Below are 17735 nucleotides of genomic sequence, written 5' to 3' on the forward strand. Positions count from 1 at the left end.
TTATATCATTTCCATTAAAATCAATGTTACAAATCGAAAACATTAATAATTATTTCCAATTATTATCTAAGTTTTGGGTAAATTGTTTAAATAATTCATTTGAATCATATATTTCATATTCGATTACATGGAAATTAATATCATTTTGGACATTAACTTATCATACTAAAGAAATTTATAACTTTTTATTAAATCATGCGAAAAATTCATTAAATGAAACGTCACAATATAATTCGATATTACTATTAACATTATTATTACAAAGTAATGATGAAATTTATTATAATTTAAATGATATCTTTGAATGTTTTAATCAAAATTCATATAAAATTACAATTGGAGTCATTTCATGGTTTTCACAATATTTAACTATAAAAGGTAATGAAAATATGGAATTTAATTTTAATGATAAAATTTATGATTTAAATTCATTTTTATATTTATTATTAAATGATTTAGGTAAAACTATATGTGGACAAAAATCAGTTTTAATTAAAAATTATAAATTAATAAATATTCATCAACATATTGGAGAAGAAATTATTTCATCATTTAGATTAATGATTCGATCATATTCGAAAATTAAAGATTATATCATTAATATATTTCATGAAATATTAGAGAAATTTGATTTAAAGAATTCGATATATGAAATAATTTCAGTTTTTTCGATTTTAGGTAAAGAAATTATTTCTTATCATGAAAATGGTTATTTAATAAAATATAATAAATCAACATATGAAATTAATAAAATTAATACTTATGATAATAATAATAATTTAATATTAATCTCGAATTCTGGTTCTAATGAATTTATAGATTTAACATTAAATAATTTATATTCACCTTCTTGTCGTTATAAAAATAGTCCATTAGATTTTGTGTTGACTAAAATAGAAATTGAAAATTTAATTAAATTAAATGTTAAATCAAATAAAATTATATCTAAAAATAAATTCACTAAAATTGAAAATTATATATTAATTTCAACTTATTATGGATTTTTAACAAATATATTACAAAATGAACAAAATATGAAAATGTTAAATCAAAATTCTAATATTTTAGATTTCCTTTCATTAGTTACAATGAAAATATCTTCTAAAAAGAATTATACAATTGGTAATTTAACAAATGAATTAAGTCAATATATATGTCAAATAACATCAAATGAAACTACAAATTTACGAAATATAAATTATTTATATTCATTAGCTTCTAATGATTTTACTCCTTCAATATTTTTACCTATAACTTATGGTAATATTGATATAAATAATTATATTATTCAAAGTGAAAATGATTTAAGTTCTATTTTTATTGGTGATAAATTTATACCTTCTAAAAATTTGTTTTATTATGAAATTCAAATTAATGATTCAAATAATTTTGATGATTTCATTTTAGGATTTATAGATAAAAGATCTTCTACTAAAGGTTTATATGTATTTGGAATTGATTTTAATAATATGAATATAATGTCACCATTTTTATCCCAAAAGATTAAAAATGATATTCGAATTGAAAAAAATGATATTATTGGATGTGGTTATAATTCGAAATATATATTTTATTATTTAAATGGTAAGAAATTACCATTTATAATTCCATGCTTACGAATTGATGATTATTGTCCAATATTAATAACAAGATCATCATTTAACATTAAATTTAATTTCGGTAATGAACAATTCAAAATGAATTTCTCGGAATGTACTGATTTTGATATTAAACCATTTTGTTTTGAAGAAATTCAAGTGCCAATATTAAAAGAAGAGTCTAAAATATCAAATTCGAATTTACTTGATTCAAATGATTATGATAATATAATAAATGAACAATTATCGAATTATAATTTACCTAAACAAAATATATTAAATTATAATAAATATTATTCTACAAAATCTCAACAATCACCAATTTCAGACAAAATTATTTATACATTTCAAACCACGAAACCTATTTTTAATGATATATATTATATTGGACAAATTGTACATATATCACGAAGAGAATTAACTAAATCATATTCGAATTATGTTGAATATTCATTACCAGAAATGGATTCATTATTACATATGAATCAATATGTAATTATTAAAAGTATTCAATCGAAAGATAAATATTTACTATTAACAGTTAAATCATTAGAAAATGATGAAAATGATTTCGTTATTGATTCACGTTATGTAGATATAATTCCATGTCAAATTACAAATATCATTAAAAACATAATAAAACATCAATTTTATGCAATGAATACAGTACAATATATGAATGAATTAAAAGTTAAATTAATGTATATAACAAAATCATTTTGTATTAAGTTATCACGATTTTTATTCTTAATATTTTTAGATTATTCACGATTTAATAATACTATTCATGAATTTTTACAAAAAGATAATATTTCCAATTTAATGTCATCATCAATTAATGAAGTATGTAAATTTAAACATCAAATTTCAACAACTACAAAATGGGAACATATTAATAATGTTGATTTTATATTTAAAGAGAACTCTGTTAATTATAAATATCCTGGTGATCCACATGCATTTTCACGTTTTATATTTATGTTTTTAAATAGTAACTTTGAATCGATACAATATTTCATAATGAACATCATACAAAATTGTATAAATAATTTATTAAAAGAGAAAAATGTTAATTCGGAAAATTTGTTTAATTATATTCGAAATGAATATATATTTGAGTCTTGGAAACCTCAACCTTCAACTTCTATCTCTACAGAGATTATATTTCCTAATTCGACATATGGATTTATACCAATATTACATCCATTACATAATATCTCTAAGAAATTAATAATTAATGATAATATTATTGAAGATTCATTATCTTATTGTTATTTAATATTATCACAAAAATGTAAAATCGAATTAAATACTTCTTCTGATAATAAAAGAAATGGAATATATTTAGGTATATTACCTATTAATAAATATTTACAAGAAAATTTGAAATCGACTTCATTAGGTTATATACATGTTTTATTAACTATATTTTCGATGATATTTTCATCAAAAATTCATTTCCAAGAAACAGATAATTTCCTTAAACAAAACGTAATACCTTCAATAACTACATTAATGAATACTAATAATTTGTTTGTAAATGTTTTCGCTTTCGAATTAATAACACCAATTTTAACATCATTAAATTGGGAATCAAATGAATTAACTAAAGAAGTACGAAATGCATTTGAAGAATTTTGTAAAATGTTTAATACATCTATAAATGAATGGAAACCTTTAACATTATATTCACAAAAAGCGTTAATTATAACTACATTTATTAAATTAATTTTAATTGATTCTTATACTTCATTGATTAATACCAATTCTTCAATAAAAGAAAAAGAAGATTTATTTGATCATTATATGTCAAATATACCAAATGATGAATCATCAATTTTCGAACAAATGCAAAACACTGTTTCATATTTTTCAGCATTAGGTTTTGACAAACCAATTTCGATACGTTTTCCTTATTATTTATTTGTTGATTCTTGGTGTGAATCAATACCATATCAAAAAGACTTCGAAATATCACAAGAAGAAGAACCTGTTTGTACACGATTAGAATTTAATGAGATGAAAAGTTGTACAATTGAAATCAATGACATACCAAAGAATTCATATTTATTAATAACTAATTCTGAGAATGAAATCATTAACAAATTAGAAAAATCACAAACTATTAATATTAAGTCACCAATAAATGTCTTATTATATAATAAAGAAGATGAAAAACCAATGAAAAACATAAATTATGTTATATCAATCACTGGTTATCCTAATTCGATTGAATCGAAACGTTCTATTTTCTCAACTAATTATAACTTATTTATGAAACATATGAACTATATGAAGAACAATTGGAAAGTTGAATATGATGAAACTATATCAAAAGCAATTAAAAACATTCCAAACTTAGCGCAAATACATCCATTAACATTAAACGACACATTTTTCCAAACGGAAACAATATTAAGTCAAATTCCAATTCCAATAATATATTCACGTATTCAAATCATTAATAATTATTCGAAACTTTTATCGAACATTACTAAAGTCATTAAACTTAATGATAAAAGCACAATATTATCACTATTATTCCATTCGACTACATCAGCGATCTCAACTGAATATAAACTTAAATCAGTCGAATCAATTGTCTTAAATAATACACCTGATAATAGTACTGGAAGATTAAACCTTAACTTTAATCGCTTCAAAAAATCTTTGTTACAATCAAAGCCAAATGATTTAGCAGGACAATCAATACTTTCGCAATTCGTCGAACAAGTTCAAATGAAAGAATTATATCGAATGAAACGTCGTGCTGTTCCATGGCATGTTAATCTAATTGGAGAAGGTTCGACTGATGCTGGTGGCCCAGGCAGAGATTTGTTCACTGAAGTTTGTATGGAGATAATGCATCCAATGAATAACTTGTTCATTAAAAGTCCAAACATGAGAATGAACCAACAAAACCTTGATCAAGAACTTCTTATACCGAATCCAAAGCCATTAACTGATTACACCAAAAAGTTGTTTTATTATTCCGGTGTTTTAATGGCTGTTTGTTACGTGTCGAAATTACCTGAGCCATTCCAATTAGCAAAACTCGTTTGGAAATATATAATTAAATCGAAATTCGTGATCGAAGATATTTATGAAATCGATTTCGAGTTTAAACAAATGATAAATTCATTGGAGAAAATAGAAAACGAAGATATAAATCAACAACAATTCCAAAGCTTGTTTTCTTATAATTTCCAAATTCAAAACTCAATTGGCGAAATGGTGGACTTGATACCGAACGGTGAAAACATTATGGTGACATTGGATAATAGAATCGATTTCATTCAAAGATGTAAAAAGTTTAGATTAAACGAATTTAACCAGCAATTGAATGCTTTACGCAGCGGATTCGAGCTGATCTTTAATGAAGACGCTTTGTCAATTTTGTCTCCATGGGAACTCGAAATGTTGATTTGTGGTGATAAACAGTTCCCAATAGAGCAATTAAAGAAGAATTGTAAGTATCCAAAAGATTGTCAACACTCAAATATGTTATGGAACGTTTTAGAGGGATTTACACCCAAAGAAAGAATGTTGTTCGTTAAGTTCGGTTGTGGTAGAATGGGTTTGCCACCACCAGGAATGGAATGGAGTGAAAAATTGGTGATCAAATTTGAAAATTCTTCATTACAAGACCCATTGAAACCTTTGCCAACGTCGGCGACGTGTAGCTCTACAATTAATATACCTAAATATGAAACAGAAGAATGGATGGCTAAGAAATTAAGAACAGCTATAACATTCGGAGCCGATATTGATAGAGATCACACAGCAAACATCAGCGAAGTCGAACAATTCACTTAAAGAAAATAAAAATTATTAAATTTTTTTTTATAATTTACATAAAAATAATTTGAATTACTCCTTAAGCAGGTAGATGAGTTGTGAGTACTTAGGATTGAGCCCAAAAACAATGTTAATTATCTGATCTGTCCATACATTTCGATCAATCTTTCGTCGTAAACATTCAATCACTTCTTCAGGTGTTGGATCTCTAAGCTTATAAAGAATAAGAATTTCTTTTGGTATTGCAAGGTTTGCTGTTGATGGGTGAATTTTTTGAATCGAATAGATATCATTCTTGAAATCCTTGTTGTTGTGTAATGGAGCAGAAACGTACAGAATGTTGAGGATCGTTTGTAATTCGGATGGTAAAGCATCCTTTTTGCAAATTATTTCTCGGTTTGATATCACTTCCTTTGTATATTTTTCAAGCATTTCAGCTCCATCAATAGAAATATCATATTGTGTGTATTGCTCGATAAGTTTAGGAATATCTTCAATTTCCCCTGTTTTAATATGAGTAAGAGCATTTCGAAATGTTGCATCGCGACCGAGTATTTTTTGTTTCTTCCAATGGAAAAATGTAGCCCAATGTATTTTCATTTTAGTTTCAATCTTTGATGGATTGATGCTTGAGAAAAAATTCATATATGTGAAGTAATCCAAATTTTATCAGAAGAAATGATAAAATAAATTTTTTAACTGGAAATTTAAATTGAAAATTTGTCAAAACATTTTTATTGGCAAAATTTCTAGTTTTGTTGACCGTTACAATAACGGACGTTTATTAATTTTAACGTTCACCAAAAATGGAAAGGGATTCTTCCTCAACACCATTTGCTCCACGTAAAACATTAAAGTCACGATCATCGCGATATCCTGCACGTAGTGCCATTTTTAAAGCAAATGAAGGTCAACTTAATCTCCAATATTTTTCACAACTTCTTGATGTTGATACAATTTGTAGTAATGCACTTCGGACACTTCGTATGGATGAAGAACCCAATCAAAAATTTGTAGAATCGCTTCAAAACGATGAATGGAAATACAAATACGACTTTCCTATTATTACTAAATATTAATATATTTTTTTTATTTATTTTTAAGTCCAAAGTCTAATTGTATGATCAGCGCCAGCAGAGATTAGCCATGGCTGTGTCCTATGCCATACTAACGCCAGCACACCTAACACTCCGTTTTTGTTATGTCCTTGTAACTCCTTAACGGGCACAATTAACGGGTTCGTTATCAAATCGTCGTAAACCTGTGAATGGAACACATAAATTTTTGTATCGTCTGAGCAAGTTGCGAATAATGGAAATCGTTTGTGGAACATTACATCTCTTACAGCAGCAGTATGAGTTCTTAGTGTCTTAAATGGATCAGCAGACAATTCAGTATCGAACCACATACTTTTGCCATCGAAAGCTCCAGCTAAAATATGATCGCCACGAGGATGGATATCAACAGATGAAACCCATTGCACGTGCGGACGTAATGTTAACCTTTTAACCTTTTCGATTAGATCGAACACGAGTATATGATGTTGCGTAGCAACAATGAAGTATGGCTTGTTCGGATGGAACTTGACGGTTTGGATATATGACTTTGCGGATGTGATTGGCGTTCTGTAGTCCCACGAAGTTGTGTTGTATATGAAAACATGACGCGACTGACCGAGCACCGCAAAGAATGTTCCTGTTGGACTAAAAACGCATTCTCTCATTGAGACAATATGTGGGTGTGAAATTTGTGCTATGTTTTCTTCAACATATTTAATGGTTTCGCTTTCTTCTGGTAAATCGCAGTCATCTCTAAGTCGAATGAGATATACATATTTGCCACAGCATGCGCCAATGAGTGACTTGTCTTGCGTTGGATAAAATGCAACACTGCAAACGGCTGAATCGTTACAATATTGTCCAAGATTAATGGTGCGAAGACAAAATCCGGTTTGCGTTTCCCAAATCTTAAGTTCGCCATCACTACTTCCGCTAACTAAAAGAGATCCAGAATGTGATATATCAACAGAACGGACACGTGCTGTGTGTCCAACAAAACGAACGCTTTCTGTGGTCGGAAATGGTTTCAGTTGTTCTGCATCTGGAAGCTCAGGAAGGAGTTCTGCTGATGAATCGGGTAAGCGAGCACGTAATTCACGAGGACGAAGATAGAGATCACAACACCTGTCGTACCTTTCTCTGACTGCTTTGTCATATCCAGGAACTTCAATGAGTTTTGCACCGCCATTTGGATTATATGAATCATCGTTAAGTGGTGGTGCAATTTTGGGAGCAGGACGGCCTCGTCGTTTTTGTGGCTTGGAATAGAAGTCTTCTGACCATATGTCAATGGGTTCGTCTTCTTTCTCTTCTTCTTGTTCCCTGAGCTCGTTAGCTCTAATAGCAGCAACAAATTTGTTCACACGGTATATTGTTTGCTTTGATGGACGGAATTTACCTTTGGATGATATGAAGTTTGAAAGTGGATGAATTTTATCTTCATATTCTTTTTCATGATAATCTTGATAAAGCTGATAATCACGGAGAGCAACGCGTCCAGTACGAATTCTTTGAATTAAATCTAAATCTTCAGCTGAAATCTTCTTGAATTCACCATTTAATTGATCATAAATTCTACGCCACCACTCTGGATCTGTTGATCGTCTGATGATTTCATCAATTGCATCTGGTCTTTCTTTGGGTATGACTTTATCTCCAGTTGCAGTATAACCTATATGCTGAAATTCATCATACCATTCCATTGGTATATCACCAACAATGTTAACGGGAACATCGTCATCTGTATCTGAACTTTCGTCGTTTTGCTCTGGGAATAAATCTTCTTTCTCCATTAACTGTCACTTTTACACGACCACGAAAATGAAAAACGTTTAATTGTTATTCAAATTATGACCAAATAGCAATTTAAATTTTGAAATTTTGAATACAAATGAAACGTTAGTACTTAACTAAATTTTTAGCATCGATTTTTTTTAGTAAAAGACATTGCAAATCCAAAATTATATCCTCATTAAAATCAATCAGTGCAATATTGGGAAAGTTTCATATTCTTGAACCATTTATGCTCGAATTCAACTGGAAATGAATATGATTCATCACAAACAATTTCGGGAGTCCAATACAATGGACATCCGAGCTATTGGTGAATAGGTTTATTGCCTTCTTGAGCAGCAATTGAATAAATGGATATAATTCATGAATTTTTACAACCTTCAGATTTAAATATGTACAAGAAACCAATTTTAATGTGTAAATATATTTTTAAATATCGATTAACATTACCACACTCATTGTTTTCAAAGCTTAGTAAGGGAAAAAACGTTTGATACCCCGAATGAAATTCATGGATCACTATTCATATAACCGCCGAGAACGTTTGTGACCTTTATTAAAATAACCGCCTTTACGATCAGTTTTTCCAAGCGGACGTTTAAATGCAGGATCGAAAGAGCAAGAAAGATTTCAAAAGGGAATGAAAAATACTCACCAACGAAAAAACAGCGAACCTTCCCCTAGCCAAGAAGATAGCTATTCCACGAGTTATGAGAATGAAAGTAAATCAAATCAAAATACACATATAAAACAAGAAACTACCAAAACAAAAAAGGAAGAAACAAACTCAGAAAAAAACAAGGAAAATGAAAATTTTGAGAATCATCAAATTACTCTTTCACTTTCTGGTTCGAAACTCGTTTTCTTAAATGGAAGATGGATTGATCTTACTGATAGCAACGAAGTTAGTAATATGGTTCATCCGCTTATTGTACAAAATAATAATTTGAAAAAAAAATATGAGCTTCTATTAGGTGCACTTGCAGAGTCAAACTTTGAAATTGAACAGAATCAAAAAGAGCTTGAAAGCGTTGAAACTGTTATATCGCAACTCAAAGAAATACTTGCAAGTATTGAGTCATAATTATTTTACAGATTATATTAAATAAATCAGTCTTGTTCACAACTGTTGATCAGCGCATATCCATGTGCGAAAAAAATGTAAATAAATGAAACTCAAATCAAGATTTTAATATGTGAAACAAGGGAAATGTTATATGAAATGTTTACCAAGTTTCTTTTAACAACCCCAAATTCAGTCAAAAAGTGAAAATGATATCCAAGAAACCAACACAAAATCAAACAAGCATTGTCAATAGTATTGATAAAAGGTTAGTATTGATTGACTATCTTTGTTCGAATTGAGTTAGTTTAAATGGATACCCTCAATTATAACATCAGATACGGATTTATTGATGGCCTTGTCCGTGCTTACTTTACTGGTTTCTTAACAGATAATGACTACATGCAACTTAAACAAAGTGAAACTCTTGATGATCTTCGTCTTCATTTAGGAAACTGTGGATTCCAAGAATATTTCCAAAACGACACAGGTTCTGCTACACCGCAAATCATATATGAACGTTGTATGCAACGTATGGTTCAACGTTTTAATGATATTGAATGTCAAGCAGAAAGTGATCTCAAGACCTTTTTCCAATGGATTCGTATTCCCTTTATGATTGACAACGTAGTTTTACTTATTTCTGGTGTCATACGTAATCGTGATGTTTCTGATCTTGTTGAACGATGTCATCCACTTGGTATGTTTGATGGTATCAAAAGTCTTTCCGTTGCCGCCAATGCCGAAGAACTTTATCAAACAGTTCTAATTGACACACCACTTGGACCATTATTCCAAAAATGTTTATCTAAGACAACACTCAACGAACAAAACATCGAAATCATTCGTCTCATGTTATACCGCGAATACTTCGATGGGTTTTACAAGTTCTGCGAAGGCTTAGGTAACGAAACCGCAAACATTATGCTTGAAATCCTAAAATTCGAAGCTGATCGCCGCGCAATTATTATCACACTTAACTCATTAAAGACGTCACTGATGTTTGATGATAGAGAAGCACTTTATCCACGAATCGGACAATTGTATCCGGAAGCTACACATTTGTTGGTACGTGCACAAACTGAAGCCGACGTCGCTCGAATCCTCGATAGCTATGAAGTATATCGCGGTCTGTGGGGCGCTGTGTCGCAAACAAAGTCAATTGAAGATGTTTTTTATGAACGAATGGCAGAAATGAATGTGGATGCATTTAACATATTCTTCCAATTCGGCGTATTTTATGCTTGGGTACACTTGATGGACCAAGAAGTAAGAAATATACAATGGATATCAGAATGTATCCACCAAAATAAGAGAGAAAAAGCTGACAGTTACATTCGTATTAGAAAGTGATCCAATAAACCATTCAAAATCATCCACTTTTTGTGCGTATCGAAGGGGTGTCCCAATGTTGTCGATAATTGAAAAAGTAAAAAATTTATTCAAAATTTTATATGAGATCAGTGAAAATACAATTGAAATAATTGTGTCAATAATTGAGAGAGCTCGTTCGGTTGGTCCAATAATTTCTGTATTGCAATATGTCAACAAAAAACAAACCACAAAAACTTAAAAAAGGCAAATTCTTTGATATCATAAAAAAATTTGTTAAAATCAAACGAATAATATTTAATTTGACACAAGACAATTTAGAAATTTCAGTAGAGCAAACAATAAAATTACTTGATATAGATTTTCCATTTTCATTTAATTTGATAATTTGTAATTTTGTTTATAATGCATTTTGTTCAAATAAAGAATTAGATTATATATTTTTAAATTTTTTAGAAAATATTCAAATAGAAGAAGAAAAAATCGAAAAATTTAATCCAAGTATTACTAAAATGTTTGAAAATTCTTTAGGTAAGACTGTGTCACAAGAAACATATTTTTTAAGGATAAAAATGATAGAAAAAAATTTAACTGATAAAAGTGTACTCGCAAAAATTGATCCAAAATACATTAGACATAGCGAAGTAAAAAATATGTATGCAGAAATTTATTCATTATTTGATTATTTCACAAGGAATCCCGCTAGCCCTAAAATAATTTCAGAAGAGGAAGAACAGGAAGAAAACCAAGAACTTGATAAGAAGTTAATTGAAGAAGGACAAAATCCAAGAAAAATTGCCAAAATAATAAGAAATGATGAAATAGAAAAACTTCAAGAAATATCTGCACAAAATGATTTTGATTTTAATCAAGAAATTAGACCATCAATTTATGAAAAATGTTCATATATTAATCTCAAATATTATGTTACATTAATTGATTTTGCTGCATTTTTTAGATCAGTGAAATGTTTTAAATATTTACTTATGAATGGTGCAAATGTTAAAAATGCAGGTAAATATGCAGTTGCAGGTGGAAATGAAGAAATTATTCATTTATGCGAACAAAATCATTCATCATTTAATGGTGCATATGAAGCAGCAATTCAATTTCATCAAAATGATATCTTCAAATATATTTATGAAAATAAATTAGAAGGTATTAAGAATTTAGAAGAATTAGGAAAGAAATGTTTAAGATGTTCCAACTTTGAAATTTTATCATTTTTGAGGAAAAATGGAATGAAGATAAACAATATGATTATTAATGAAACAGCTGAAATTGGAAATTTATATCTTTTAAAATATTTCCTTCATAAAAATCAAGTTCCAAATGATATATTAATTTATGCTACAAAATCAGGAAATGTTGAACTTGTTAAATACATTCTTGAACAAAAAGAAATTGATATTAATGCTGGGAATATTTATATGAATTATTTTATATTTATTATAATAATTTTATATTTCAAAATAATATTTGGAGATTATTCAAAATATTTGAAACAGCACTAATGTTAGCATCCAGATATCCATATGGATATATAGAAATAGTAAAATTACTTCTTAAACAAGAAGGAATTGATATTAATGCAAAAAATATTTATTTGTTTTATTGAAAATTTATTTTAATAATTTGAAATTATAAAATATTATTTGGAAATTATTCAAAATATTTGATACAGCACTTATGATAGCAGTTATATATGGGTATATAGAAATTGTTCAAGTTCTTATTGATCAAGAAGGAATTGATATTAATGCCAAAAATATAAGTTTTTTTTAATTAACATTTATTTTAATAATTACATATTTCAAAATAATATTAGGAAATTATTTAAATTATTTAAAACAGCACTTATTTTTGCATATAGCTCTCGAAAATTTGATGTTAAAGCAGAAATTATTAAAATACTTGAGCAAAAAAGAAACAGTACAAATTACAATAAAAAGTCCTATACAAAGCCCAGTACAAAGTGTATCATATCCTAAATTCTTGATAAAATCATATAAATAAATAGATTAGTTCAAAATTGACACTAACTTAACGATGATGTAAACAAAAGAAAAATGATTTCCAAACGATCGTTATTGTACTATTCAAATAATTGATATATTTATGTCAAAGTGACAATCACATCGGTGCAACATACATAAAGTTAACAAAAAGTTCTCGAGTGAATAGGAGCACGTTAAAAACAAAAACTAAAGAAACATTTATTTGTATGTAATCTTGATTAATGTACCGCAACGATATCGAAAAATGCAATTAAATTTTATATAATCTTTATTTAATCCATACAGCTTTAACTAATACGCATAAAACACATACTTTAATCAGTCTTCGGGCATCCTACTGTCAAGAATTTCTCTAAATCAATGTTAATATTTGCCTGAATTTCTTCCATTGTTTGTTGGTCGCAAGTTTTCAGATATTCCAAGAACTTTACTCTTGTGTTATGTATATCGAATAATCTCAATTCGAATTCGTCTTCTACCGCAGTTCTTACGATATCATCTTCGACTTCTGCCTTTTTAAATGCAGAAATTATCAATGATGTTCTTGACTTCTTATCGACTTGTTCGAATTTTTCATGTGTATTAATGATCAATGTCATTAATTGCACACTACTTGTGTTTTCTACCCACGCGCCGAAGATACTCCAAAAGTTATCTCCACAAATTTGTTGGAATATATCGAAATGTGATATTAACATTGACACCATCAAAGAAGGCGTATAATTATATTGCGATGGGTTTTCGACAAGTTTAACAACAACAGGCATTAACACGTTATAAGCTTGAATGATAATATCATCATTATAATTAATGAACAAGAAAATTCGCGCGAGGAATTCAATCGATTCTGATGATTCATTCGAAAACTCGGAAAATATCTTTAAGACATTTATGCCTAACGTTAATAATTGTAATGCGTTTTCTGTAACATTTGCTGTATGAGGATCTTTCATTACTAAGTTTTCAAGGATTTTAAGACCTTTTAGTATGAAAACTTCATTGTTCATTATTGATGAAACATAATTTAATAAGGTCCAAAAGTTTGGATGAATTAAAGGTGCAATAACTATTAACTTCTCAATAAATTCAAGAACAATTTCTAATGTGCCACTTTTAAGTTCTTGAAGAGAGTTAAAGATTTCATTAATTAATGTTGTGACAATTGTATCTTTTTCATTCGGGTCTTTGATTAAGTTTATGAATTTAATTAATGATGACATTAATACACCCGAATATTCAATGCCATCAAATGAATTTTGGTAATATAAAAATGTTCGATATATTTCAACTGATAATTCGACCCCAATATTCGTCATAATTTCTCCAAAGAACTCCAACAAATTAGAAATCATTTCGATGAATTCATAATCATGAAACAATGAACTTAAATGGAAATACATTTCAACAATATTACCAAGTAAATCTTTACATGCATTCATCACTACAATTTTTTGTGTTTTGTTTTCTAATAATTCTGAAAATGTCGTCGCTGCATAATATTGTACTAATAAACATTGATCACCAATTAACATTGCGACTGTATAATACACATCAATACTTAAACATTCCATATTAAAATATTTAATGCCAAATAATCCGGCGCTTTTAATTAAATGATTTGATTCTTTACAAAATGAACTAAATAACATTACTAAGTTCGGACATAATTGTGGAAAATATTTAATAAAATTTTTGGCACATGCTGAAAATAAAAAGACAATCGATAATATATTTTGTGCACTATTATTAGCTGATATAGATCGTACTAATAATGAATATAATGAATAACATAACTCTTGTGATTCTTTGGCTTTCATTTGAATGGTTTCAAAGATATATGCGCGCGCTGGATTTTCATCAAATACATCTTCAAATTGAAACTTGGCTAAAAACATTGATGGGTTCTCAATCGAATCTTTTATGTCTTCTTCATCTAAGACAAAAAATGGTAAAAGAATTGAAATACAAAATGAATCAATTTGTTGTTTGATTAATTCCCATAATGGCTCGTAAAAAATTAATGAATTAAATAAACGTGAAAATGATGTTAAAAGTCGTTCTTGTTTGAATTGGGAAAAAAAGGTTAATATTGTTTGAAATAATGGACTAACTTGTTGAATATCAATGACATTACAATAATTACGAATAACAATTGTAATGAATTTCATGAACTGTTTCGAAAAGTATAGATAATTTTCGGTGTTTTGGAAGGATAAAAGTAAATTAACTTTGCCAAATAAGATGGATATATTTTCTTGTAAAAATGGAATGGGTGATGATTTTATTAAATATGTAAGATTGTTGAAGCTAATACTGTTAAGTATTAATGAATCTGTGGAGGATATAATTTGAATGGTATATGGTATGAGAAAAAATAAATTTTGGATTTCATCGTTCTTTCGTTGATAATTTATGTGCCTAAAAAGTGAATTAGATAATACTAAAGAAGCAAAACAACTTGTTTCATCTGTGGTAAAGCCATCTTTGATTATTGTGGTCAGCTCAGGAAAGCCATTTTGGATAAAAGAACAATTGACTAGAATAGAAGAGATATTGATGCAAATTTTTGGAAATTCATGAGAGCATTTGATGATGGAAAAAAAATTTATTAAAATTAAATTTTTGGATTCGGGAGGAAGGTCACTTGTCCAATGATTAACTATCATGTATTTTAGAAATATAAGCCCTGATTTTCTTATTTGTCCCGGATATTGCGTATTTAAAATAATATGAATTAAATGAACGCAAAATTGTGGGTCCAGCATATAATGTTTAAGATAGTTTTCGGCCTCCATTATTTGATTCTGAGGATTTGTTTGTGTTATCGAAAATGTAAGGTAAAGATTCCTAACAATGTTTTCCTCGTTCAACATTGAGGAAATAATGTTTTCTCTTTTTGAAACAAATCCCTCTGAATTTTGTGAACGATGGAATTTTGTTAGGTGTCAAAGCGCTTGGATTTTATGATTTGTCTTGTCGACGTTCGCATTTTTTAAAACATTAAATTGTGTTAACAATGTCTTTATAATATTGTCATAAAAAATGATCATTTAGAAAATTTTTATTCATTCGTAACAAATTTTATTTTTCAAAAACAAGTTGGGCTTTAAAATCTCTCAAAAACTTGGTCTTATTTATTAGTTGCATTAAAGGAAATAGTGTGTTAATCAAATTTTTAAATTCAGCAATTTCTATTTTATAGAAAGTGACTTTCTCTTTTAAAAGAGTTTGGGTGCGAAGAAAGAAGTGCAATTTTTTTTTCTATGATCATATAGAATTATTTCAATTATGAATAAAATTGACAGGAACTTTAGTGCTCAATATATAACCAATTAATTGTTATCAACATGATAGAACTTTAATAGGTAATATTTAAAATATTGTACATAGGATTTAAGAATTAGGTACAGTTTTATATTTGGTACCAACGGATATGTATCTAGTTTATAAATATGTTAAAACGAAAGTAGTGGCACAAGTTGACTGCAACACTAAATAAAAAATTACGCAAAGCCCAGGTTTAAGATAACCGCATTCTTTAATACCTACTAATCGAAAATAAAAAGATAACTTTATTGCTGATATATCAGTTACAGGTTATGATGGCGGTTGTAAAATTCATGTTATGTACTAAATTAATGGGAAAAAGATAAGTTCTAGAACTTAATCATGATTAATTAAAAATATTCTTAACAATAAGTTGGGAAATCATTTTTATGGTTGATGTATAGACTATCCATCGTTTATTTCATCGAATGTAATATGATGGAGCAACTTTACCCTTCCAACTTTTGGGAATGTGCTTCATTCAAATGTCACATTTTTTTGTCAAGTTTACATATCGTTTTTTGATGAGGGAGGGGCTCGATTTTTTGAGCAAAAATTAAACTGTCATTTTTTGAATTTTTTTTTTAAAAGTTGTTTTAACCGTTGCCATATATGGCTATACCTCTCAAATTTGAGATAATTGCCACTTTTTACAACAAATTTTTTTATAGGTGCATATCATTGCTCATACATGTTCTTTCTTGTAGCAAACATATTGTTTTTGATACACATTTCCTCTTTTCAAGAAATAAAGAGAAATTTATTTCCAACCAAACAAATGTTTTCTTTTATTGATCTGACAAAACAATATTCTTCGCAACCCCAATTTTCTTTTGATATAGTCGCCCGTATGAAGCCTTTTCACTTTGCTAATTTTTATATTGAATATTCAAGTACAGCTCAAAGTTTTACAAGTTAACTTCAGAAAATTTTCTAATAATCTTTATATTTTTCATAATTTCTTTCATAAGAAAATTAATTTCTCAAAACATACACCATAAAGAAAAAATTAATCAAAGAATTCTTTTTTATATATTTGTTTTATTTTTAGTACATTCATTTGAGGGGTATTATGAGTCAAATAAAACTCTTACGATAAATGGACCCAATGACTTTGAAAGCGCACATGGTGAAAATGTTGAGAATGTTATAATTAATGATGGTATTGAAGAAATTGATGATTATACTTTTTATGGATGGGAATCTTTACTTTATGTTAACATTGGTGATTGTGTTACTTCTATTGGGAATTATGCCTTTTATGCCTTTAATAATTTACAAAAAGTATTAATTGGAAATAATGTAAAAACAATTGGTGTATCTGCATTTAATGGTTGTATGTCATTATGTATCATCAATATTGGGGAAAATGTACATACAATTAAGTCATCTGCATTTAATAGTTGTTTAGCATTAACAAAGATTGAAATCCCAAATTTGGTCACTTCAATTGAAGGTTCTGTTTTTTCAGGTTGTACAAAATTAGAATCAATAATAATTGGGGAAAATGTTACAGAAATTAAAATTCAAGCATTTCAAAACTGTCAATCTTTAAAGAAATTCACAGTTCCAAATTTAGTGGATTCAATTAAAGAGAGAACATTTTTTGGGTGTCATTCATTAGAATTATTAATAATTGGTCCAGTATCAGTGCAATTGATCGTTATGCATTTTATGAATGCAAATCACTTAAATGTATATATTTTTATGGTAAAAATGAACCTGAATTCGGTAAATTTGTTTTTAA

General features: G+C 28.1%; 6 protein-coding genes across 6 annotated transcripts; 3 read left to right on the forward strand and 3 right to left on the reverse strand.

The window, feature by feature from the left end:
• Window positions 1-3872: 3872 nt before the first annotated feature.
• GO595_010601 (putative E3 ubiquitin-protein ligase HERC1) lies at window positions 3873-5414 on the forward strand (the record flags this gene model as incomplete). The annotated part of the gene is made up of 1 exon (XM_067913298.1): window positions 3873-5414. The coding sequence occupies one exon, from the start codon at window positions 3873-3875 to the stop codon at window positions 5412-5414; it is 1542 nt and encodes a 513-aa protein (XP_067769339.1).
• A 54-nt stretch (window positions 5415-5468) lies between these two features.
• GO595_010602 (uncharacterized protein) lies at window positions 5469-6041 on the reverse strand (the record flags this gene model as incomplete). Its single annotated transcript, XM_067913299.1, has 1 exon — window positions 5469-6041. One exon carries the CDS (start codon window positions 6039-6041, stop codon window positions 5469-5471), a length of 573 nt encoding a protein of 190 aa, XP_067769340.1.
• A 161-nt stretch (window positions 6042-6202) lies between these two features.
• On the forward strand, window positions 6203-6475 carry GO595_010603 (uncharacterized protein; the record flags this gene model as incomplete). Its single annotated transcript, XM_067913300.1, has 1 exon — window positions 6203-6475. One exon carries the CDS (start codon window positions 6203-6205, stop codon window positions 6473-6475), a length of 273 nt encoding a protein of 90 aa, XP_067769341.1.
• A 20-nt stretch (window positions 6476-6495) lies between these two features.
• GO595_010604 (ribosome biogenesis protein BOP1-like) lies at window positions 6496-8247 on the reverse strand (the record flags this gene model as incomplete). Its single annotated transcript, XM_067913301.1, has 1 exon — window positions 6496-8247. One exon carries the CDS (start codon window positions 8245-8247, stop codon window positions 6496-6498), a length of 1752 nt encoding a protein of 583 aa, XP_067769342.1.
• Window positions 8248-9623: 1376 nt separating this feature from the next.
• Window positions 9624-10664, forward strand: GO595_010605 (V-type proton ATPase subunit d 2; the record flags this gene model as incomplete). The annotated part of the gene is made up of 1 exon (XM_067913303.1): window positions 9624-10664. One exon carries the CDS (start codon window positions 9624-9626, stop codon window positions 10662-10664), a length of 1041 nt encoding a protein of 346 aa, XP_067769343.1.
• A 2311-nt stretch (window positions 10665-12975) lies between these two features.
• On the reverse strand, window positions 12976-13881 carry GO595_010606 (uncharacterized protein; the record flags this gene model as incomplete). Its single annotated transcript, XM_067913304.1, has 1 exon — window positions 12976-13881. One exon carries the CDS (start codon window positions 13879-13881, stop codon window positions 12976-12978), a length of 906 nt encoding a protein of 301 aa, XP_067769344.1.
• Window positions 13882-17735: the final 3854 nt, after the last annotated feature.

This window comes from Histomonas meleagridis (genome assembly GCF_020186115.1).
Source record: "Histomonas meleagridis strain 2922-C6/04-10x chromosome Unknown scaffold_61, whole genome shotgun sequence".
NCBI lineage: Eukaryota > Parabasalia > Tritrichomonadida > Dientamoebidae > Histomonas > Histomonas meleagridis.